The sequence below is a fragment of the Carcharhinus amblyrhynchos genome, chromosome 23, assembly GCF_965287045.1.
Source record: "Carcharhinus amblyrhynchos chromosome 23, sCarAmb.v2.hapA, whole genome shotgun sequence".
In the NCBI taxonomy this organism is placed as follows: domain Eukaryota; kingdom Metazoa; phylum Chordata; class Chondrichthyes; order Carcharhiniformes; family Carcharhinidae; genus Carcharhinus; species Carcharhinus amblyrhynchos.
The window spans coordinates 7,364,228-7,388,419 of NC_137346.1; the positions used below are offsets into that span (position 1 = coordinate 7,364,228).

The 24,192-nt window shown below is 45.6% G+C and overlaps 1 protein-coding gene across 2 annotated transcripts in view; it reads left to right on the plus strand.

Annotated features, from left to right (window-relative positions):
* ppm1e (protein phosphatase, Mg2+/Mn2+ dependent, 1E) overlaps nucleotides 1-11,587 on the plus strand; it is a 92,064-nt gene extending 80,477 nt beyond the window's left edge. For both annotated transcript variants that reach the window (XM_080210339.1, XM_080210341.1), the window contains exons 4-7: nucleotides 713-901; nucleotides 2,635-2,778; nucleotides 5,081-5,174; nucleotides 7,823-11,587. In XM_080210339.1, the coding sequence (XP_080066465.1) occupies nucleotides 713-901; nucleotides 2,635-2,778; nucleotides 5,081-5,174; nucleotides 7,823-8,787 (1,392 nt within the window). In that variant the 3' untranslated portion in view covers nucleotides 8,788-11,587. The remainder of the gene's footprint in view (nucleotides 1-712; nucleotides 902-2,634; nucleotides 2,779-5,080; nucleotides 5,175-7,822) is intronic.
* The last annotated feature ends 12,605 nt before the right edge of the window (nucleotides 11,588-24,192 follow it).

A 24,192-nucleotide genomic window follows, 5' to 3' on the forward strand; every position in this document is an offset into this window, starting at 1 on the left:
GTGTAGCGAAAGATCAACTAAATGCAAAATAAGTCCATTCAAAAGTCTGACAGCAGCAGGGAAGAAACTGTTCTTGAGTCAGTTGGTACGTGACCTCAGACTTTTGCATCTTTTTCTTGACAGAAGAACGTGGAAGAGAGAATTCCAGGGGTGCGTGGGGTCCTTAATTATGTTGGCTGTTTTCCCGAGGCAGCGGGGAGTGTAGACAGAGTCAACTGATAGGAAGCTGGTTTTTGATTTGATTTGATTTATTATCGTCACATGTATTAGTATACAATGAAAAATATTATTTCTTGCATGCTCTGCAGACAAAACATATTGTTCATAGAGATGGAGAGAGTACAGAATGTAGTGTTACAGTCATAGCTAGGATGTACAGAAATTGCATTAAAGCATTGCTGGAGAGTTTAAAAGAGTTAGAATGAAGTTTTAGAAGCACAGAACAAGAGTAAAAGGTAGAATTAGAAAGTATGCTGGGTGCAGCTTGCAAGAAGTTGCCTCGCTCCGGTGCCCTCTTGGGGTGAATGGTTTGTGTGATGGTCTGGGCTGATTGAATGTATTGCTGTTTGTGGGATCTTTCTCTGCACACTGAGATATCCCCTAAAGGGACCAGACTTGGGAAAAGATAAAGCACTCATTGGCTGTCAGTTGTTTTGTGAAATACAAGAAGCTTGTCTGCCTCTCTGGAACTTTCCTCTCTTTCTCTCGCCAGGATCAGGAGGAGCAGTCGTTTTTCGCTGTGTTTGATGGGCACGGAGGGGTAGACGCCGCGATCTACGCCTCCATCCACCTCCACGTGAACCTGGTGCGACAGGAAATCTTCCAACACGATCCGGCTGAGGCACTGTGCCGCGCTTTCCGCCTCACGGATGAACGATTTGTCCAGAAAGCCGCCAGAGAGGTTCGTCCCCGACTCCCGGCCAAGTGCCAACTTCCGAAACCGCCCCCACCTTCTCCTGGGAATACCCTCGGCCAACTCCCGGGAAAACCCTCTGCCAACAACCCCCCCCCACCCCAACTGTGTCCCGGGAAAACCCTCAGCTGACTCCCAGGAAACTCCCTGCCGAAACTCCCCCTTTTGAGCCCTGATTCCCAGGAAAGAACCTCCACCGACTCCCGGGTAAACCCTTGGCCGAGTCCCAAAAACTGAGCGCCAACTCCTGGGAAACCCCTACCTAATGGGAGGGGCTCAGCTCCGAGACTGAGGGGCCCCAGACATTCATTCCCTGACCCTGCCAACCCCCCCCAATACAAAATCCCCCACACATTTTCCTCCAACACCCCCCACATACCCTCTTCCCCCATGCAACCCCACCCCCCTGCTCTCACCCCCCCCTCCCCCACACATCCCTCACATACTCCCCCAACACACTCCTCCCAGCCCACCCACAGATTTCTCCACATACTCCTCCCCCAAACCCAACCCCCCCCTCCAAACACTGCCCCCCTCCCCCCCCCCCCCCACCTACCTCCCACTCTTCCTGTTGCTCCAGTTGGGATCAGTAATGTGCACACTGTGAGGGAACTGGGTCTGGACTTGAACTCTTGTACCTTGGGCAATGAGTCAATGCGACATTAGCTCAATCTGTCAACTGATGTAGCACCCAGGAAATTCTGGGCTACAGTGAAATGTAGCCGAGAGGGTGACCATTCATCCTGTCACGTCTGTTCTAGCTTTTTTGAATGTGCAGCACCACCTAGTCCCAGAGCCCCAGCTTCTCCCCATTACCCTGTAAGCCAATCCTTTTTATCCTACATTTTCCAATCCTGTTTCTGTGGAATCCCTGTCAGAGATGCGCTCCTGATCTTCACTCTCTTCAGTGAAGAGCTTCTGCGTTTCTTTCTTCTCCAATTCTTCTGCCAATTATTTGAAGTCTCTGGTTGGTGACCTGTAACTGAAATATTTCTCCCTACCTTCTTGATATCCCTGTTTCATTTTGAATCCCTCTCTGTCTTTCCCAGAACTGTCTCTGCTGTGAGGAGAGCAGTTCCTCCAATCTCTGGACATAACTGAGGTCCCTCCAGTTTTCTCTGTCCACTCATTCCAGTGAAAACTATTGTTGCAATTAGAAACTTGAGGGTTCTTTCTATCATAGAATCCTACAGTGCAGGAGGCCATTCAGCCCATTGAGTCTGCACCAACCATAATCCCACCCAGGCCCTATCTCCGTAACCCCATGCATTTACCCTGCAAATTTCCCTGACACTAAGGGGTAATTTAGCACGGCTGATGCACCTAACCAGCATGTCTTTCGTACTGTAGGAGAAAACCCACGCAGACACTGGGAGAATGTGCAAACTCCACACAGACTGTGATCCAAGCTGGGAATCTGGCACTGTGGGGCAACGGTGCTAACCACTGTGCCACCCTATCCACCAATTCGTAAAGGGGGAAATTTCGCCTCTCTCCCCTTGCTCCAACCTGATTTCCTCCCCCCACCTCCCTCAGTCTGTTTCATTCCGCTGGCATTATCCTATACAGAGCACCGTGAGACAATGGGAAGTTCAGAGATTTGGAGGGAGTGAAGGACAGTCTGAAATTACTGCATTTCTGTGGAGGTTAGGGAGAAATTTCTTCCCACGTGAAGTTTTAATAAAGCACAGACAGATATGTCTTCTTCTCATTGTTCTTAGAACCTGCGATGTGGAACAACGGGTGTTGTGACTTTCATGCGAGGGAACATGCTTCACGTGGCCTGGCTGGGCGACTCTCAGGTGATGTTGGTACGAAAAGGCCAGGCAGTGGAACTGATGAAACCTCACAAACCAGACAGAGAGGTGAGTGCTCAACACTGTCACAGTGTCAGTCATTTCACTTTTGTACAGGTGTGAATCCTAGAATCCCTGCTGCACAGAAAGAGGCCATTCAGCCCATCGAGTCTGCACTGACAACAATTCCACCCAGGCCCTATCCCTGTAACCCTCCATACTTACCCTTATAATCCCTCTGACACTAAGGGCAATTTAGCACGGCCAATTAACCTAAGCTACACATCTTTGGACTGTGGGAGGAAATTGGAGCACCCTGAGGAAACTTGCGTAGACCCGGGGAGAATGTGCACACTCCGGACAGACTGTGACCCCAAATCAGGAATTGAACCCGGGTCCTGATGCTGTGAGGCTAACCACTGTGCTTTGAGTTGAGAGGTGCTGGGTTTCCCCACTCAGAGAGACTTGAGTCCATAATCCTTGCCATCACGTCAGTGCAGTATGCACGGGGTGCCACATTGCTGGAGAAGCTGTTTTTCAGATGAGATTTTAAAGCAAGGCCCAGTCTGCTCTCCCAGGTGAATGGAACAGATCCTGTGGTCATTGCTTTGAAGAAGAGGTTTCATCCCCAGTGTCCTCACCAACAGAAACCACAAACCCTGTTATCCTGAATGGGGGCTGGACTCCATGGATGGATGGATGTTACTGCAGCTTACGATCCTATTGGGAGACTCTGACTCTTTCAGAAGAGGACAGCAGTAATAGGAATTCCTGCCATGTACAGTCATGGAGCAGGAGTAGGCCATTCAGTCCCTCGAGCCTCCTGCACTCCACCATTCAGAAAGATCTTGGCTGATCTGGCTGTGGCTTGAACAACACTTTCCTACCTGCCCCATGGCCATTGACTCATTTGTCAATCAAAAATCAAACTCAGTTCTGCATTTATGCAATGACCCAGCCCCCCACCACTCTCTGGAGAGAGAAGAAATTCCTCCTCATCTCTTTTTAAATGAGAAACTCATTTCAAAACCGTGCCCCCACACCACCCACCCCCCCGCCCCTCCATCGGAGTCCTCGGCATCCATCCTGTCAAGATCCCTTCAGAATCTTGTTTTAATAAGATCATCTCTTCTTCTTTAGGGGTGGCACACGGCACAGTGATTAGCACTGCTGCCTCACAGCGTTAGGGACGCGGGTTCAATTCTGGCCTCAGGTCTGTCTGTGTGGAGTTTGCATGTTCTTCCCATGTCAGTGTGGGTTTCCTCTGGGTGTTCTGGTTTTCTCCCGCACTCCAAAGATGTGAGGGTTAAGATGACTTTGATGCTAAATTGCTCTTTAGTGTCAGTGGGATTAGCAGGGTAAATATGTGGGTGTATGGGGGGTGGGACCTGGGTGGGATTGTATTTGGTGCTGGTTCGATGGCCTGAATAGTCTCCTTCTGCACTGTTGATTCTATGACTCTTCTAGACTCTAATGAGTAAAGGCCCAACCTGCTTCAGCTCTCCACGTAAGATAACCCTTTCGTCCCAAAAATTAGTCTGCACCCTCTTTGAATTGCTTCCAAAGGAAGTATATCCCTCCGGAAAGCAAGGAGACCAAGTCTAACCGATATGTTCCGTACATTTGCCTTGCTTGCCCCTCCCAACCATCTTCAAGCAGTTTAACATGTTTTTATTGAAGCTGGTTTATTCCAATTTGAGTTACCAAGGAGGTTTCAATTATATGGTCTAGTTTTTGGCTCTGGAAATTTCTAGAACATGGAGTCTTGAGGGTTAACATGCCGGGAATTGGATCAGGACACTAAGATATAATTTGCTTCTTATCCAAAGTTATATTTCTTGTCTTGACTTTAAAATCTGTTATAAATCCCTATTTGGTTATTTATAATGGTCATTCCCTATGTATACGTGTCACACTGTAATGATACCCTCCGACCAGTGGCGGAGCTGCTGGTAGGAGGGTGTAACAACAGCTCATCATACTTAGATGACAGATCTCGTTATAAGTGAAGAGATAGGCGTTATATCAGGAAGTGTGTGGTTCAACAGGATTTTAAAAAATACCTCAAGATGATTAAAAACAGGACACAGAAAAATCTTTTAAAAGTTGGCCTGTTTTCTCTTATTTCTTGTTCTGGCATTCTGGAATTTTCCAACACCCAGAAAGATATGATGGGGTGAATCCCTTAGCACATTCTCTAATTTTCACCCAGGTGTTAACGCAGTGATGGAACATCCAGATAGGAACAACTCCATTTGAAAGGCAAATGCCCATCAAAACTTCCCATCGTGACTGGATCAAAGAGCTTAACCACATCTCAACCCAGCTGCTCAGTTTTTGCTGACTTGTTCTTCCCTTTTCTCTCCCTCAGGATGAAAAGCAGCGGATTGAGGCACTTGGAGGCTGTGTGGTGTGGTTCGGGGCTTGGAGAGTCAATGGAAGCCTTTCTGTCTCCAGAGCCATCGGTGAGGTTTTTGCAGGAACCTGGCTCTCTGTCCACATGTCACAAAGACACAGCATCTGGACCCTCATTACATTCAATTCACAGCAAGAATTCAGCCATTCAGCCCATCTGGTCCATGTCAGTGTTTATACTCCACACATACCTTCTCTCACCCAACTTCATTTCCTCCCATCAACATTATCTTTCTGGTCCTTTCTCCCTCATGTATTTCTCTGGCTTCCCCTTGAGTGTATCTGTATTACAGGTCTCAGCCACTCCCTGTGGGAGCAAGTTTCACTCTCTCCCCACTCCCTGGGTAAAGAGGTTTCTTCTGAATTCCCCATTGGATTTATTGGATCTTATGTTGATGGCTCCTGATTCTGGTCTTGCCCACGTGGAAACATGCAGCATTCTGCCAAATTCCTTTATAATCTCAGAATCTTAAAGATCTCTATCAGATCTCTCTGCAGCTTTCCTGATCAGATCAACCACTTAGAAATTATATAATCCATGTAAATCTTTGCACCTGCTTCAACACAGTAACTTCATTGCAGTGTGAATATAAGCTTACTTGTGACAATAATAAACTTTAAATTTGTGCTTCATTGTCACATTCCTGTGTGTGGGAATTTGCAATGCACAACTTGGCTGCTGCTTTTCCCCTTATTACAAGTTCAAAAAAAGTACATAATTGCTGAGAATGTCAAAGGCAAAGAAATCTACAGTGTAGAGAAGGCCCTTCAGCCCATCACATCTGTGCTGGTTCAAAACAACCTGTGCTCAGTTCTGGTCACCTATTATAAGAATATAAGAACATAAGAAATAGGAGTAGGAGTAGGCCATCTAGCCCTTCGAGCCTGCCCCGTCATTCAATAAGATCATGGCTGATCTGAAATGGATCAGTTCCACTTTCCCGCTTTCTCCCCGTAACCCTTAATTCCCTTGTCTATCAGAAACCTATCTACCCGCGTCTTAAATATATTTAGCGAGGTAGCCTCCACCACTTCAACAGGCAGAGAATTCCAGAGATTCACCACCCTTTGAGTGAAGAAGTTCCTCCTCAACTCCATTCTAAACTGCCCCCACCCCCCCTTATCTTGAGGCTGTGCCCCCTAGTCCTGCTATCCTTTCTAAGCGGGAAAAATCTCTCTACCTCTACCCTATCCATCCCCTTCATTATCTTATACATCTCTATAAGATCCCCCCTCATCCTTCTAAACTCCAACGCGTACAGACCCAGTCTATATAGTCTCTCTTCATAATCCAACCCCCTCATCTCCGGTATCAGCCTAGTGAACCTCCTCTGCACTCCCTCCAAGGCCAATATATCCTTGCGCAAGTGCGGCGACCAAAACTGCACACAGTACTCCAGCTGCGGCCTCATCAGTGCCCTGTACAGTTGCAGCAAGACCTCCCTACTTTATATTCTATCCCCCTCGCTATAAAGGCCAGCATTCCATTCGCCTCCTTGATCACCTGCTACATCTGCAGACTGGGTTTTTGCAACTCATGCACAAGGACCCCCAGGTCCCTCTGCACCGTAGCATGCTGCAGCTTTTCACCCTTTAAATAATAATCCCTCCTACTATTATTTCTACCAAAGTGGATAACCTCACACTTGCTAATATTATACTCCATCTGCCAGGTCCTTGCCCGCTCGCTCAGCCTATCCAGATCTCTCTGCAGACTTTCCACACCCCCCACGCAATTTGCTTTACCACTCATCTTCGTGTCATCAGCAAATTTCGTCACCCTACACTCAGCCCCCTCCTCCAGATCATCTATATAAATGGTAAATAGCTGAGGCCCCAGCACCGATCCCTGCGGCACTCCACTAGTCACCAACCGCCAATCAGAGTAACACCCATTGATACCAACTCTCTGCTTCCTATTAGACAACCAATCCTCTATCCACGCTGACACCTTACCCTCAACTCCATGCACCCTAACCTTCTGTAGCAACTTTTATGAGGCACCTTATCAAACGCCTTTTGAAAATCTAAAAACACCACATCTACCGGTTCCCCTCTGTCTACCGCACTAGTCACATCCTCATAGAAATCCAATAAGTTCGTCAAACTTATGGAAAGGATCTTATTAATCTAGAAAGGGTGCAGAAAAGATTGACTAGGATACTACCGGGACTTGGTTTGATTTATAAGGAGGCTGGATAGACTAGGACTTTTTTCCCTGGGGGCTTAGGGGTGATCTTATAGAGGTCCATAAAATAACAAGGGGCACGGATCAGCTCAATAGTCAATATCTTTTCCCAAAGGAAGGGGAGTCTAAAACTAGAGGGCATAGGTTTACAGTGAGAAGGGAAAGATACAAAAGAGGAGCAAATTTTCACACACAGGGTGGTGAGTGAATGGAACAAGCTGCCAGAGGTAGTAGGAGAGGCGGGTACAATTTTGTTTTTTAAAAAGTATTTAGACAGTTACATGGGTAAGATGGGTGTAGAGGAATATGGGCCAAACAACTGTGACTAGCTTAGTGGTTAAATATAAAGGGCGGCATGGACAAGTTGGGCTGAATGGCCTGTTTCTATGCTGTAAACTCATGACTCTAATGACCCATTTCTCCTGTCATTGCAAGGGAAAGGGTCAGAAATGTAAGCTCTTTCTTCCTGGTTCCTGTACATTTAACCATGTCGTACTCTGATTATCCCAGGTGATGCCGAACACAAGCCGTATATCTGCGGTGAGGCTGACAGTGACTCCACGGTGCTGGATGGAACCGAGGACTACCTCATCCTGGCTTGCGATGGCTTCTATGACACCATGGAGCCTGAGGAGGCGATCAAGGTGGTAGCTGATCATCTGAAGGAGAACAATGGTGACAGCAGCATGGTGGCCCACAAGCTGGTGGCCTCTGCCCGTGACGCCGGCTCCAGTGACAACATCACGGTAATCGTGGTCTTCTTGCGTGACCTCAGTGCTGCTGCAGAAGACGAGGAAGAGGCCAACGGCGACTCTAAGTGGACGGGCAACTCATTCGACGGTGCCCAGGGAGATGGTGGGGACGATAAGGAGAATCGTGGGGACTACCATGGCCCCCGATCTCTGCCCCAATATGGAACCGCCTCAGAGCTGGCTCAAGATACGCGAGAAGACTCGCTCACTGACAGAACTAGCCTCACTTTGGGCCCCCAAGTTGTTGTCCTCCCGCCGGTGGCCAGTGCCAAGGAATTACCTCTGACACAGTGCAGACCAAAGAGGCCTGAGGTATCCCATGTGGGACCAGCACGTTCCACCCTGCGGGAACGCCGGGACTTTGCGCCAGACGAGGCCCGGCATCGGAATCCTCCCCCTGTGGGTCGGATAAGAAAGCAAGGCCGAGTGGAAAGACAGACCCCCCGCTATTTCGGAAGCCAGCAAGACCCCTGGGGTGCCAGCAAGGCCTCCTGCAAGGAGAGGCAGCAAGGACAGCGGTCAGCCAGGCAGCCAGAGCACCGCACACAACTCCTCACGCGAAGGGCTGGAGGCAAAACCACAAGGAATCGCAAAGGGTCGACACACCAGCCACTTTGGCAGAGAGAAGTTGGTGGTATATGCCACTTAGGGGGCATAGCTCCTAACAGTTGGCATGGGAGAATGCCAATGAGTTTACATGGCTTCTGTCTACTTCAACAGTAACACTTTCACATAGCGTTCCCCCCTGTTATTAGACTGGAGTTTTCAACACAAAGCTCCCCTCTTCCTAGACAATCCTCACCTCACTAGCTTACAAATAAATCAATTAAATAGTCTTTATGTCATCTTATATTGCGGCCTAGGCAAAGTAGCTGAAGCCTATAACAGTAAGCCATGCCGCCCAGGAAAGATGATATCTTAACTGGTTTCTGTAGACTGAGCTGTCTTCACTCTGGCATTTGCCTCCAAGGATACCGCTCAACTATACTGAATCCCCAAAGCTCTCCGGTAGGACTGACTGGATAGCCAGGTTGGGGAGGGGGTGGAGGTTGAGGGACACGGGGAAGGGAAGATTTGTGTAGTATCTTAATCTACCCGTCCAACCCAACCTAAACACATATTGGAGTATCTGACTGGCCCTCATGGCCAAGAGCTCCCTTTGACACCATCTCATTTTAAATCAAATTCACGTGCATCGCTGGCAACGCTGGTCCCTCATCACGACCAGTAGATGGAGGTGAGACCTCTTCAACTGCCGGTAATGCCTTTGAGGCAACAACCACTCATGAGCCATCCTCACTGGAATTGGACTGGAGTCACTTACAGGGTAAGGATGGCAGATTTGCATCCTCAATGGCCAGTTCAGCGGCTGCATGGGCAAGCTGGTTTTTTATTCCCTGAATTGAATTCATATTCCCGATGGCACAGTTTGAACTCACTATCTCAATTTAGAGTCTATAACTCTGGGTTACTGGTATCAACCATTACACCAGCATACTTTTGAGAGTGTGCTCCTCTGGTCTGATATATCAACCTCCCCCCACCCCACCCCGGGCCAGGCCTCCCAACCCTTGACTATCCTCTCCATGGTTGGGTCTCCTATTCTAGGTTGTCCCCAGCAGGTCTGGTGGACGACTCTTACATCCTCCTCATCTCAGTCCCATAACAATCGCCCTAATTTCCCCATCTCAGACCTGAGTTGTGGCCTTGGTATGACGGCCTCAGGAGATTCACCCATCCCACCTCCGCCCCCCCCCCCCCCCCCCCCAGTCGTCCCATGGCAAAGTGCCTGACCTGCGCTCAGATTTACCCTCTGTCAAAGAAGGTGGGGGAAGGGTTCAGAGCTGGGTTCGACCAAGGGAAGCAAGCCCCCAGGAGTGGGAAGACACAGTGTGTGAAAGTGACTATCTCAGTTTACAGAATTCATTAAACTGCAGTAACTGTGATTTCACTGATAATCAATAGGTTAAACGTATTTGTGACTTTGGCTGTAGAATTTATTCAAAGCAAATCAAATCCGTGTGGCTAAGGCTCTGAACCTAATTATTCCTATACCTGTAATAGGCTCTCCTTAAACTAAAAGCACTTGTAATAGTTACATATTGAATAGTAGTCCTGGCATTATAAACACCACATAAATTAGTACACTCATCAGGGACCCCCCCACTAAATACTGACAGTAGCAACCCATGGTAGCTAGATACAATTTATAAAATATCTCCTTGTCAAACTAAAGGTAGTTCTGTAAGACATGTATGATGCGTTAGTAGTTTTTTGGTCTGATTATATACCTGTACTGGTACCCATGCAAGTCTGATTATGAAACTGGGCTGGTCCACTATACAGCTGGAACCTGTGCCACTGCTGATAGGGGTCTGACTGTATCAGCTCACCTGTACTGGTCACCTGTAGCAATCCAGCCATTCACCTGGCTGATGCTGGTGTGTTTGTACATCTATTTGGGTTTCTGGTCTTACTGGAACCCAAGAGTGCTTCCAGCATCATGATGATATACCTGTACAGGTGCCTGTGATGGTATGACACTACCTGCCGGGATGTGTACCCTGTGCTGCTGCTGAGCAGTCTGATTGTATAAGTATCTGCACACATACCAATTGTACACCTTCAGCAGTTTGGCAATACTGTTCCAATTGTGCACCTGTACTGCTCCCTGTAGTTGTACAGATACTTCCTACTACTGTAGCAGTTTGATTGTACAGCTGTACTGGTGCCTGTAATTGTATGGATATTGACAACTGTAGCAGTTTGACTGTACAACTGAACTGGCGCTTGTAGTTGTATAGATACTAACTACTATTGTAGCAGTTTCACTGTAAACTTGAACTGGTACCTGTGGTTGTATAGATACTGCCTACAACTGTGGCAGTTTGACTGTACACCCGAACTGGTGCCTGTGGTTGTATAGATACTGACTACAACTGTGGCAGTTTCACTGTAAACTTGAACTGGTACCTGTGGTTGTATGGATACTGCCTACAACTGTGGCAGTTTGACTGTACACCCGAACTGGTGCCTGTAGTTGTATAGATACTGACTACGACTGTAGCAGTTTGACTGTGCTGGTTTCACACTTTAGAACAATTCTTGCTTTGTGACACGCGGTGTTTAGCTGGTTGCAGCTGGTGGTAGCAAGTAGTCCTTAACTTGATTTGAATTCTGTACCCTTATTTGCTTATTGTTCAAGTAATAATGAACTTCCCCTCCCCTAAACCAGTACTGGTATTTACATGTTCAGTATCTTGTAATTTTTAATCATGGTATTTCTGGTGATTATAATGTAAAAAAATTATATATATTATATATATAAAGGTCTTTAAGAAAACTTGAACACAAAAAGGTGACTACACTATTGTAATTATGACTTGTTTCAATGCTGTTTAGTCTGTGTACATTTTATGTTCTATGTAATATCTGTTGTGTATTGGAAGTGGTGGAGCCCTTTGTATTATTATAAGCAAAAGATGACAAGCCTTTAACTAATGATTAAAGGGACTGGACCAGTTTGGTGGGCTCTTATTTACTCGTTGGGCTTTCCGGTTGTAGGGCAGGGGAGACTGATTTCTGGTGATGTGCTGAAGTTATGATAACATACAGCAAGCGCACCTCTGGCAGCCGTTCCTTCATCACCGCTGGGTCCAAACCCTGCAACTCCCCATCTAAAAAGACCAGGAGAGCACCTTCATCATGCAGATAGCAACAGTTCAAGATAGTGGCTCACCCTCACTTTCCCAATGGACAATAAATACCAACCATGGCAGTGACACCCATAGCTAGGGAATCAACTTTAAGAATAACACCACTTTTTCCTCTTCAGCATCTTCCTTGTACCCAGTCCCCTCACTCATTTCTTGTAGGAGATTCTCATGAGACCAATCTGATATGGAAGCCATCATAGCTGGCTGGCTTAGGTACCACTGTGAGGTTTGCTTGTGGTGGGGGGTGAAATACACAAGTTCACCTGTCACAAGGTTGGCAGCACTAGCAATGCTCTCTCAGCATATAAAATAACCATCACTGGAGCCAAGTGGCAGCTAAACCCTGCTGGATGTTATAGAACCATTAGGATTGACTTGAAACATGTAATGATTTAAAATAAGTATGTGTGACATGCTGCATAATCCAGTTCGTTAACATACAACGTTGGGTTTGTAATCTTGACCGGAAGGTGCACAGATCCCAGGACTGGAAATAGAATCATAGAAGCCTGACAGTGCAGAAGGATCACAATCCCACCCCGGCCCTATCTCCATAATCCCCTAGCTAGTCTCCCTGACATGAACGAGGTAATTTAGCACAGCCAATCCACCTAACCTGCAGATCTTTGGTGGTGTTTCCTCTTTTGGGTGGATTCAAGAAATTACATCTACAAGGTGCTGGAAATTGCACTGATCGGATTAAATGTTCACTTACCTGCTAAAAACCATTTCCAAAATCACAGATTATACAAGCTGCCACAAAACAGCACTATTTAAAAAAAAACAATGTATTGGAGATTGAGATGATGCAGTTTTATTAACAGCTGAGAAAAAGCATCAAAGACTTCCAGACTTGCACCTGTGGGTAATCCAAAAATGACCCAAAATGAAACTGTATTTAATAGCTTCATTACTGTACTGTAATCAGTTTCTTACTAAATGTCATTTATTGAGGGAGGGAAGACTTTGATAATGTCACTGGACAAGTAATTTAGAGGCTCCGGGTAATGCTCTGGGGATATGGGTTCAAATCCTGTGAATTTAAATTCAATTAGTTTTTTTAAAAATCTGGAATTGAAAGCTGGTCTCAGTAATACGACTCGAAACTATCATTACTTGTTGCAAAAACCCATCTGGTTCAATAATGTTCTTTAGGAAAAGAAATCTGCTGTCCTCGCCTGGACTGGCCTACATGCAATGCAACATATTCTCAACCGTTCTCTGAAATAGCCAAGTTTTTCCGATCAAGGAAAATTTGGGAAGAGCAACATCCATAGCATCCTGATAGTGCAGGAGGCAGCCATTTGGCCCATTGAATCTGCACCGAGTCAGACCCTTGCCACCACCCTATCCCCGTACATTTATCAAGGTTCATTCACCTATCTTCCACATCTTTGGACACTAAGGAGCAATTTTGCATGGCCAATCTACCTAACCTGCATATCTTTGGAAACCCACACAGACACAGGGAGAACATGCAAACTCTGCACAGAAGGTCACCCCAGGCTGGAATTGGACCTGGGTTCCTGGCACTGTGAGGCAGGTAGTGCTAACCACCACACCATCCTTTGGTGCCAAAGCCCACAGTCACATGAAAAAAATCTCTTATTTGGGAAAAGACTTTCAAAAACATGCTGCTTGTGGGCTTAGAAAGTACAGCATTTTGAAGTGCCTTGTTGGTATTTAAATATAGCTGCCAGTACTCACTGTCCACCCTCTCTCACGAGAAAGCAAAGTCTGCTGGTGCCAGTGGAACTGTGCATGATTCACCCACCTCAATTAAAATAAAAATCGTCAGGAAGATGAGAGACTGAATCAGCTGGCCATCTGTTCCTGATGCAAACGCACATGAACCCACACTCAAAATTTAAAACGGGAAGCGAACAAAAGGGGAAAAAAAAGAATACAAGGTAATGATTAGGGATAACTTTCATTGGCTTTTAAATGGAACATATCTGTCCCATACATGGTTACTTTCAATCTTAACTGTCAGGTAGGAGACCGACGCTACATAATTTCACCCCATTAAATTATATATAATGACATTCAATAGCTCTTCTGCTTTGAATTCCTGTGAGTCATCATAGGAAGGTGACTCACACCAGGCTTTGGAGGCAGATTCCAGGCTGCAGCATTAGATTTTTTAGAAAAATATATAGCTGGTATCAATTTCTTGGAAATAATTATTTGAGCAGTTTGATAGTGTCAGCAGTTGGTACTCTGCAGAGGATAGTTACCCTTCATGGGGATGGGCAGAAAACAGGGAAAGCAAGCATCAAGGCACTGCCTAATTGAACTGCGATGGATTAACATCTATTAGCATGCAAAATGCTTTCATCTGCTGGCTTATTGAAGGCAAAGGTTTTATTTATGGTAAAAGTCACAAAGGAATTTCATACAAATAGATTCGACCCCTCCCCACCGTGCAAGCCCCATGTTTTAATGATTCGTTCACAATGGGACTTTTGAGTTAGAGGTATTTGAATCTCAAAAGTGTCATTCTTTATTATTTATTGAACAGGTTCGACAATTTGTGCTGTTGTGCACTGAAGCTCAGTGAGGGCAATAGGAACGATGCTGAGCGAGACAAAACGAGCAGATAGGGTAAAAAAAGAGAATGGTCAGGTTAGAGAAACAGCTAGATAGGCCAGCAGAAAGATGGAGACAGAAAGATAGACAAAGAAACCAACAAGATGGCAGCATGTTTTGTGGCCCAGTGGCTGACACTGCTGCCTCAGTGCCAGGGTCCCGGGTTCAATTCTAGCCTTGGGTGAGTGTGTGGAATTTGCACATTCTCTCCGTGTCTGTGTGAGTTTCCTCCCCCAAAGATGTGCAGATTGTGTTGATTAGGCATTAATGTCAGGGGAAATTAGAGGGTAAATACATGGGGTTACAGGATGGGCTGAATGGCCTCCTTCTGCACCGTAGGGATTCTATGATATAGGTACTTAATGTGGAAAGCAATTGAGACAAAGTAAGATCATAGAATCATAGAACCCTACAGTGCAGAAACAGGCTCTTCGGCCCATCGAGTCTGCACCGAACACAATCCCACCCAGGCCCTATCCCCATATCTTTTTCATACATCATACCCACTAATCCCTCTAACTTCCGCTACCCTGGACACTAAAGGGGCAATTTCTTAGCATGGCCAATCAACCTAACCCGCACATCTTTGGACTGTGGGAGGAAACTGGAGTACCCGGAGGAAACCCATGCAGACACGAGGAAAATGTGCAAACTCCACACCGACAGTGACCCGAGCCAAGAATCGAACCCAGGACCCTGGAGCTGTGAAGCAACAGTGCTAACCACTGTGCTACCGTGCCGCCCCACATGCTAAGAGATGGAGATAGACGTACAGATCAACAGATAGTGATACAGCCAGAGAAACAGGTGGGTAGACAGAGAGAAAGCTAATAAATATGACTCACTAAAAGTTAGTAAAAAGCTTGCTTGCGAGTATATTATCAAATAAATAGGTTGGACTAAAACCTGGTGTTGTCAGACTTTTTACTGTGTTTACGCCAGTCCAACGCCGGCATACCCACATCATGATCACTAAAAGTTATACAGAAACATATTTTAACAAAGAACTAGCCCCAGCAAACAGCCATGAATTGATACTTTAAATACTGCCAGTATTAAAGCAACAGAATAACATCAAGTGTGACAAAAAGGTACAATTAATGCAATATTTTAAAAACAGTAGTTGGTGCAACTCCCCCTTGAACTAGTTCTACTCTAGATATCCATCAAAATCCTGCAAACAGGAGCAGCTGAACTTACTTACTGGTGAAAACGGAGCACAGATTCCACTGACCCAAGCTCATGATGGAGCACCAGTATTCCTAATTTATGTATCCTGTTGCCAAAAGGTTTACTCTTGGAATGAGAAAGACCTCCCTGCCAGCGGGGTCGTGGTGGCAGTTACAACCTGCAAGTAGCAGACTGGACAGTCGCAATAAATCAGTCTCCGACTTAGAAGTTTTTCCACATTATTAGATACAAATCCTTACTTGAATATAGACAGCTGTTGTAATATTACAGAAACGGTCTTGCTGAAGTGTCATGGCCCAAGGCTGTAGTTAATATTAAAGAAAGAACTGGTCTTTAAACAGTATTGTTCATCAAGTTAGGATACCTCCAAAGTGCTTTTGAATGAAGTGCTTTGAAGCATATTGCTGTAATGTAGGGAGTCCAGCAAGCAATCGGAGCACAACAAGGCTGCACAAACAGCTGTGAGATAATGACCAGACAATACTTTTTCAAAATTGAGGGATAACTTGTGGCTCAGGACAAAAGGGAGAATTACTCTGCTCATCTTCAAAAAAGCACCTTTTCAATCCACTTGAGGGGGCAGTCAGAGTCTGTTCAAAATTTCATTCAAAAGACAGCACTACTGACAGTGCAGGTCTCCCTCAGTACTGACAAGGGAGTTTTAGAGCAGGTTTTATACTTCTGTCTCTGGAGGGGAACTTCAGCCTCCTGGCTCCTTAAGCCATGCTTGGCACACTGGACTTCTGTCAGCATGCCTGGGTGGCATAAACCAAATCATACAAACCCAGGGACAAAGTGAAAGAGGCAGTCCCTTAGTGGGATACATACCTAAGGCAGAAAATATTGGCTCGCTACTTCAGCTGTTAGCAAGCATCAGTTGAACTCTACCCTGTCCATAATTTCCAGGTTGCACTTGATACAGATAGCTCCTTCCGCTCAACCCAGAAGCACCATTTGTGACCACCCTACTGCTGCCATGAGAGCAGCTGAACAGGTCCTAGATTTGAATGGCTTTGTTACACATTGGGTAGTGCACTCCTTAGTGAGGAAAGTAGGAAAACAGAAACAGGAGGCTATTGAGTGAAATCGTGGCAGATCTGTGACCCAACTTCACTTACCTGACCTTGATAATTGGATTAACAAATCTATCAGAAAATTTCACCCATAGCAACATTACATATTATATATTGTACATTATAGCCTTAAAGAAGGACCAAGTATCTGACCTTATTTGGAGTTAAGGCATTGAGATGAAAAGTAAACTGTTCAAAGTTTAACCAACTTTAAAAAGAAATGCAGATGAGAATGCTCCATAGCACATCATTATAGAATCCCTACAATGCAAGAGGAGGCCATTTGGCCCTCCCCGTCTGCACCGACTCTGACAGAACATCTTACCCAGGCCCATCCTCCTGTCCTATTCTCGTAATTCCACATATTTATCCTGCTGATCCCCCTTACCTACACATCTTGGGACACTTAAACGTCAATTTAGCATGGCAATCCACCTAACTTGCACATCTTTGGGCTGTGGGAGGAAACTGGAGCATCCCAAAGAAACCCATGCAGACACAGTGAGAACGTGCAAACTCCACACAGACAGTCACCTGAGGCTGGAATCGAACCTGAATCATGCACTGAGAGGCAGCAAAGCTATCCACTGTGGCACCCATACTTTTCAACTCAATCTGCCAGGTACTGTGGTGGGATTTGAATCCCATCTTCAGGGCACTAGCCTGAGCTACCAAGTTATTAGTCCAGTGACATTAACCATCTTACGGAGATGATGGGTGGTAATGTGCAGCTGTATGCTGCAGCCTCCTTTTCATGCATCATCATTCTTAATAGACCACTGCCAAAAATCTTCCCTCAAATACTTTTATGTATCTAGTATTGTTTAATGACACACAGTTAGCAATAGCAAGCAGTAAGAAATCGTTCCAGTGTTGATAATTCTATCTTCTCCAGAATTTCAGATTGGTTCCTTCTCAAAGTACGTAACGGAACCTACAAGGGACCGAGTTATCTTCAATCTGGTACTGTGTAATGAGGCAGGTAGAATTAGGGATCTTCTTATGAGGGATCCTCTTGGGACAAGTGATCACAATATGGTTGAATTTCTGATGCAGATGGAGGGTGAGAAAGGAGGGTCCCAAACCAGTGTCCTCTGCTTGAGCAGAGGGGAGTATAATAAGATGAGGGTGGAATTGGCTAATGTAGATTAGGGGCGCAGATTGGTTGGTAGGACAGCTGAGGAACAGTGGAGGATTTTTAAGGAGATCTTTTTCAGTACTCAGCAGAAATATATTCCAATGGTGAAGGAGAACTGTAAGGAAAGGGATAACCAGCCATGGATATCGAAGGAAATAAAGGAGAGTATTAAATTAAAAACTGATATGTACAGAGCGGCTAAAAATAGTGGGGAAGAAGATTGGGAAAGATTTAAAAAACTAAGAATGACTAAGAAAGCAATAAAGAAAGGAAAGATAGAGTATGAAGCTAAACCAGTTCTAAATATAAAAAGTGATAGTAAAAGTTTTTACAAATATACAAAGAGGAGGAGACTGGCTACAGTGAATGTTGGACCTTTGGAGGACGAGGGGGGGATTTAACGGTGGGTAATGAGGAAATGGCTGAGACTTTAAATAAGTTTTTTGCGTCGGTCTTTACAGAGGAGGACACAAATAGCTTAGCAAATATTAAAGATAAAGGGTTGGTAGGAGATGAGGTCCTTAATACAATTACTGTTACTAGAGAGGTAGTGCTTGGTAGACTAACAGGACTGAAGGTAGACAAATCCCTGGGACCAGATGGAATGCATCCCAGGGTTCTGAAAGAAATGGCAGAAGTAATAGCAGATGCCTTAGTAATTTTTATCAAAATTCACTGGACTCTGGGGAAGTGCCGGCGGATTGGAAAACAGCTAACGTTACGCTGCTGTTTAAAAAAGGTAGCAGACAAAAGGCAGGGAACTACAGGCCGGTTAGCTTAATGTCCATAGTTGGAAAAATGCTAGAATCCATCAAAGAAATAGCAGGACACCTAGAAAAGAACAGTTTGATCAAACAGATGCAGCACAGATTCGTGAAGGGGAAGTCGTGTTTAACAAATTTACTGGATTTTTATGAAGATGTGACTAGTGCGGTAGACAGAGGGGAACCGGTGGATGCGGTGTTTTTAGATTTCCAGAAGGCGTTCGATAAGGTGCCTCACAAAAGGTTGCTGCAGAAGGTTAGGGTACATGGAGTTGGGGGTAAAGTGTCAGTGTGGACTGAGGATTGGTCATTTAACCGGAAGCAGAGAGTTGGAATCAATGGGTGCTTTTCTGGTTGGCAGTTGGTGACTAGTGGAGTGCCGCAGGGATCGGTGCTGGGGCTTCAACTGTTTACCACATACATAGACGATCTGGAGGAGGGGGCTGAGTGTAGGGTAACAAAATTTGCTGATGACACGAAGATGAGTGGAAAAGCGAATTGCGTGGAAGGCGCAGAAAGTCTGCAGAGAGATCCGGATAGGCTGAGTGTGTGGGTGAGGACCTGGCAGATGAAGTATAACATTAGCAAATGTGAGGTTATCCACTGTGGTAGAAATAATAGTAGGAAGGAATATTATTTAAAAGGGTGAAAAGCTGCAGCATGCTATTGTGCAGAGGGACCTGTGGGTACTTGTGAACGAATTGCAAAAACTCAGTCTGCAGGTGCAGCAGGTGATCAAGGAGGCAAATGAAATGTTGGCCTTTAAAGCGAGGGGGATAGAATATAAAAGTAGGGAGGTCTTGCTGCAACTGTACAGGGCACTGGTGAGGCCACAGCTGGAGTACTGTGTGCAGTTTTGGTCCCCTTATTTGAGTAAGGATATATTGATCCCCTTATTTGAGTAAGGGCAAAGAACATAGAACAACACAGCACAGGAAACAGGCCCTTCGGCCCAACGAGCCCGCGCCACCATCTTAACAATGTGATTTTCTTCCTCCACCCTTGACCCATGTCTATGTTTATAGTACCCCCATTGGAAACCAGATTAAGGGGAGAATATTTTAGGGACAATTTGTTACACCAATCAGCCTAAGAGCACATCTTTGGAGTGTGGGAGGAAACCGAAGCACCCGGAGGAAACCCACGCAAACTCCCACAGACACTGGCCCAAATCCATGTATCTGCACAGCAAACAGTGATAGTCACTGAGCTGTTGTGGTGCCCATCTGCTGGTCCAGTTTTAAGCATAGACAAATGATGCGAAGTACTAGGCTACTCTCAAACTTTCAAGAGCAGCCCACGCACAACCCACCGTGTGCATGCCCCTCGTTAGACAATAAAGGTGGACCGACGCACCTGCGGAGTAAAAGAAAAAAAAATCAACACATGTAATAGTTGATTTCCAGGAACGTCCCGAGGCTCTGATCCTTATTTTAAAACAGTCTCCTATAACCCTCCATCCCTATTTCGCTCATGTGTCTAAGTAAACCTTAAACAAGTCCAGCGTGCCTGCCTCCACCACCTTACTTGGCAGTGCATTCCATACCTCTACGACCCTCTGTGTGAAAAACCTCCTTCTAGCATCCAAATTATACCTCTCCCAGGCCGTGGCCCCTCGTGATACTTGTCTCCAATCTAGGAAAAAGCCTGCCACTGTTTATCTATACCCTTCATTATTTCATACACCTCTATTAGATCCCCCCTCAATCTCCGTCTTTCTAAGGAAAGCAGCCCCAATTTACCCAATCTTTCCTCATAACCCAGTCCTTCCATACCAGGCAGCATCCTGGTAAACCTCCTCTGCACTCTCTCCAGGGTCTCCACGTCCTTCCGGTAGTAAGCTAGCTGATAGAAGACAGAGGGTGGTGGTTGATGGGAAATATTCAACCTGGAGTGCAGTTACAAGTGGTGTACCTCAAGGATCTGTTTTGGGGCCACTGCTGTTTGTCATTTTTATAAATGACCTAGATGAGGGTGTAGAAGGATGGATTAGTAAATTTGCTGACAACACCAAAATTGGAGGAGTTGTGGACAGTGAGGATGGATGTTACAGTTTGCAGAGGGACATAGATAAGCTGCAGAGCTCGGCCGTGAGGTGGCAGATGGAGTTTAATACGGAAAAGTGTGAGGTGATTCACTTTGGTAAGAGTAACAGGGGTACAGAATATAGGGCTAATGGAAGGACTCTTAGTAGTGTTGACGAGCACAGAGATCTCAGGGTACATGTGCATAGCTCCCTGAAAGTTGGCACCCAAGTTGATAAGGTTGTTAAGAAGGCACACGATGAGTTAGCTTTTATTGGTAGAGGGATTGAATTTCAGAGCCATGAGGTCATGTTACAACTGTACAAAACTCTGGTGCGGCTGCACTTGGAGTATTGTGTACAGTTCTGGTCGCCGCATTATAAGAAAGATGTGGAGGCATTGGAAAGCGTTCAGAGGAGGTTTACCAGGATGTTGCCTGGAATGGTGGGAAGGTCTTATGAGGAAAGGCTGAGGGACTTGAGGTTATTTTCATTGGCGAGAAGAAGGTTACAAGGTGACCCGATTGATCATCTTGTATGCCTCAAAGGATTGGATAGGGTGGACAGTGAGAGCCTTTTACCTCGGATGGTGATGGCTAACACAAGGGGACACAGCTTTAAATTAAGGGGTGGTAATTGTAGGACAGATGTCAGAGGTAGGTTCTTTACTCAGAGGGTGGCAAGGTCGTGGAATGCCCTGCCTGCAGCAGTTGTGGACTTGCCAACTTTAAGGGCATTCAAATGGTCAGTGGATAGGCATATGGATAACATTGGAATAGTTTAGGTTAGAGGGTTATTAGGTTATTAGATTGGTTCCACTGGTCGGCACTGTGCTGTAATGTTCTATGTTCTAAGGTGACCAGAACTGGACGCAGTACTCCAAATGCGGTCTAACCAACGTTCTGTACAACTGTAGCATTAGACGCCAGCTCTTGTACTCTATACCCCTTCCTATAAAGGCTAGCATTCCATAAGCTTTCTTTGCAATCTTCTCCACCTGTGTTGCCACCTTCAAAGGCTTGTGCACTTGCACTCCCAGGTCCCTCTGCATTTCTATACTCTTAATAGGTTTACCCTTTATCATGTAACTCCCCTCTACATTATTAGTTCCAAAATGCATCACCTCACATTTATCAGGATTAAATTCCATCTGCCATTTATCTGCCCAATATACCAGCCTGTCTATATCCTGCTGTGTCGCCTGACAGTCCTCCTCGCTGTCTGCCAATCCTGCCATCTTTGTGTCATCTGCAAACTTGCTGATCACACCACGTATGCCCTCTACCAAGTCATTTATATATATTACGAATAGAAGAGGTCCCAGTTACTAAGCCCTGTGGCACACCACTGGTGACAGACCTCCAGCTAGAAAAAGACCCTTTCACTACTACTGTCTCCTGTTACCTAGCCAGTTTTCAATCCATTTGGATACTTGTCCCTGTATCCCATGAGCCTTAACCTTTTCAACCAACCTACCATGAGGGACTTTGTCAAACGCCTTACTGAAATCCAAATAGATGACATCAACGGCTCGTCCTTCATCAACTGTTTTTGTCACCTCAAAAAATTCTACCAGATTCGTAAGGCAAGACCTCCCTTTAACAAAGCTATGCTGCGATCTGATTAGGGATACACAACGCTCCAAATGCGTATACATCCTATCCCTAAGAATTTTTTCCAACAACTTTCCTATCACTGATGTCAAACTCACTGGCTTATACTTACCAGGGTTATCCCTACTGCCCTTTTTAAACAGTGGTACCACATTAGCTACCCTCCAGTCCTCTGGGGCCTCACCTGTGTCCAAAGAGACAAAGATTTGCATCAGAGGCCCAGCAATTTCATCTCACCTCCCTAAGCAGCCTAGGATAAATGCCATCAGGCCCCGGAGCTTTATCAGTTTTTATGCTGCCTAAAAACCCTAACACTTACTCCCTCGTAATGGATATTTCTTTCAACTGGTCTACAGCTCCCTCCAAGACAGTACAAGACGACACCAAGCCCCTCTCTTTCGTGAATACCGACGCAAAGTATTCATTCAGGATCTCCCCCATTCCCTCAGACTCTAAGCACAGTTCCCCTCCTCTGTCGCTAAGATGACCAATTTTCCCTCTAACCACCCTTTTGTTCCTAATAAGAGTAAAATGCCTTTGGATTTTCCTTAATCCTATCCACCAAAGCCATTTCATGCCCCCTTTTCGTCCTTCTAACTCCCCCCTACTCTCTCTATATTCCTCCAGTGCGCTCTCTGTTCCCAGTTGCTTAGACCCAACATATGCCTCTCTCTTCTTCCTGACCAAGTCCTCAATATCCCCTGTAATCCACGGCTCTCTAATCCTACCTTTCCCATCCTTCCTCTTAACCGGCACGTCTTTCCTGCAACCTTTTCAGTTTTCCCTTGAAAGCCTCCCACTTGCAGACTGTGGACTTACCCGCAAACAACCTCTCCCAATTATCCCAAAGGATATATTGGCCTTGGAGGGAGTACAGAGAAAGTTCACCAGGCTGATACCGGAGATGAGGGGGTTAGCTTTGAGGAGAGATTAAATAGACTGGGCTTGTACTCGGAGTTTAGAAGGCTGAGGGGGGGGGAATCTTATAGAGACTTACAAGATAATGAAGGGGCTAGATAGGGTAGAGCGATTCTTTCCGGAGTTGAGGAGGAACTTCTTCACTCAGAGGGTGGTGACTCTCTGGAATTCTCTGCCCATTGAAGTGGTGGAGGCTACCTCACTGAATATATTTAAGTCACAGGTAGATAGATTTCTGATAGACAAGGGAAGTAAAGGTATCCACTTCAGATCAGCCATGATCTTATTGAATGACGGGGCAGGCTCGAAGGGCTAGATGGCCTACTCCTGCTCCTATTTCTTATGTTCTTATGTTCTGTTCAAAGTGCTTCAAGTGGCACCATGCAGTGCTGCCATGCAAGGTTAATGATAATAACCTAGATGTTGCCAGAAAAGGGGATCTCATATTGTGCCAAAGTTGATGGATTGTTGTTTCTTTTAATTCCTTCACAGGATGTGGATATCACCAGCTAGACCAACATTTATTACTTACTCCCAACAGACCTTGAGATTCCTCCCCCTCCACCCTAGGCTTGTTCCTTCTCCACTACCCGCTACCAGATTTGTCCACCTCTTGCATCCTCAAACAGGCTTTCACATAAAACAAAACCTCTTTGGGTCAGGTTTCTGTTCAGGAATTGTGTTTAACAGCTCAGAGGAGATACTGCATTGTAAACAGAGCCACTTCAGCATTTCATTCAAGCCCTGTTTGTCTGTTGTCGTCTGCGGATGTTAAAAATTCTGTGGCAGTGTCTCAAAGCCTATGACCTTAGCCAACATTCCTTCCATGAGCAATGCTGCTTGCTTACTTCATTGCTGTTTGTGGGATCTCCCTGTGCAATGTGGCAGCTTCATTTACAAATATACTCAAGATGTAGAATGCATCATCAGACGGAGAAATTCTCAAGTTGCAAGGCAGTAAATGTAATTTGTCCTTTGCTAAGAACATCTATCCATTTTTTGCAGATTGTAAAATAATTTAAGCTATCGCACTCTAAAAACCCTACTCCATTAAAACCATCATCTGTCCTGAGGAAACAAACCCTGCACAATAAAGTTAACAT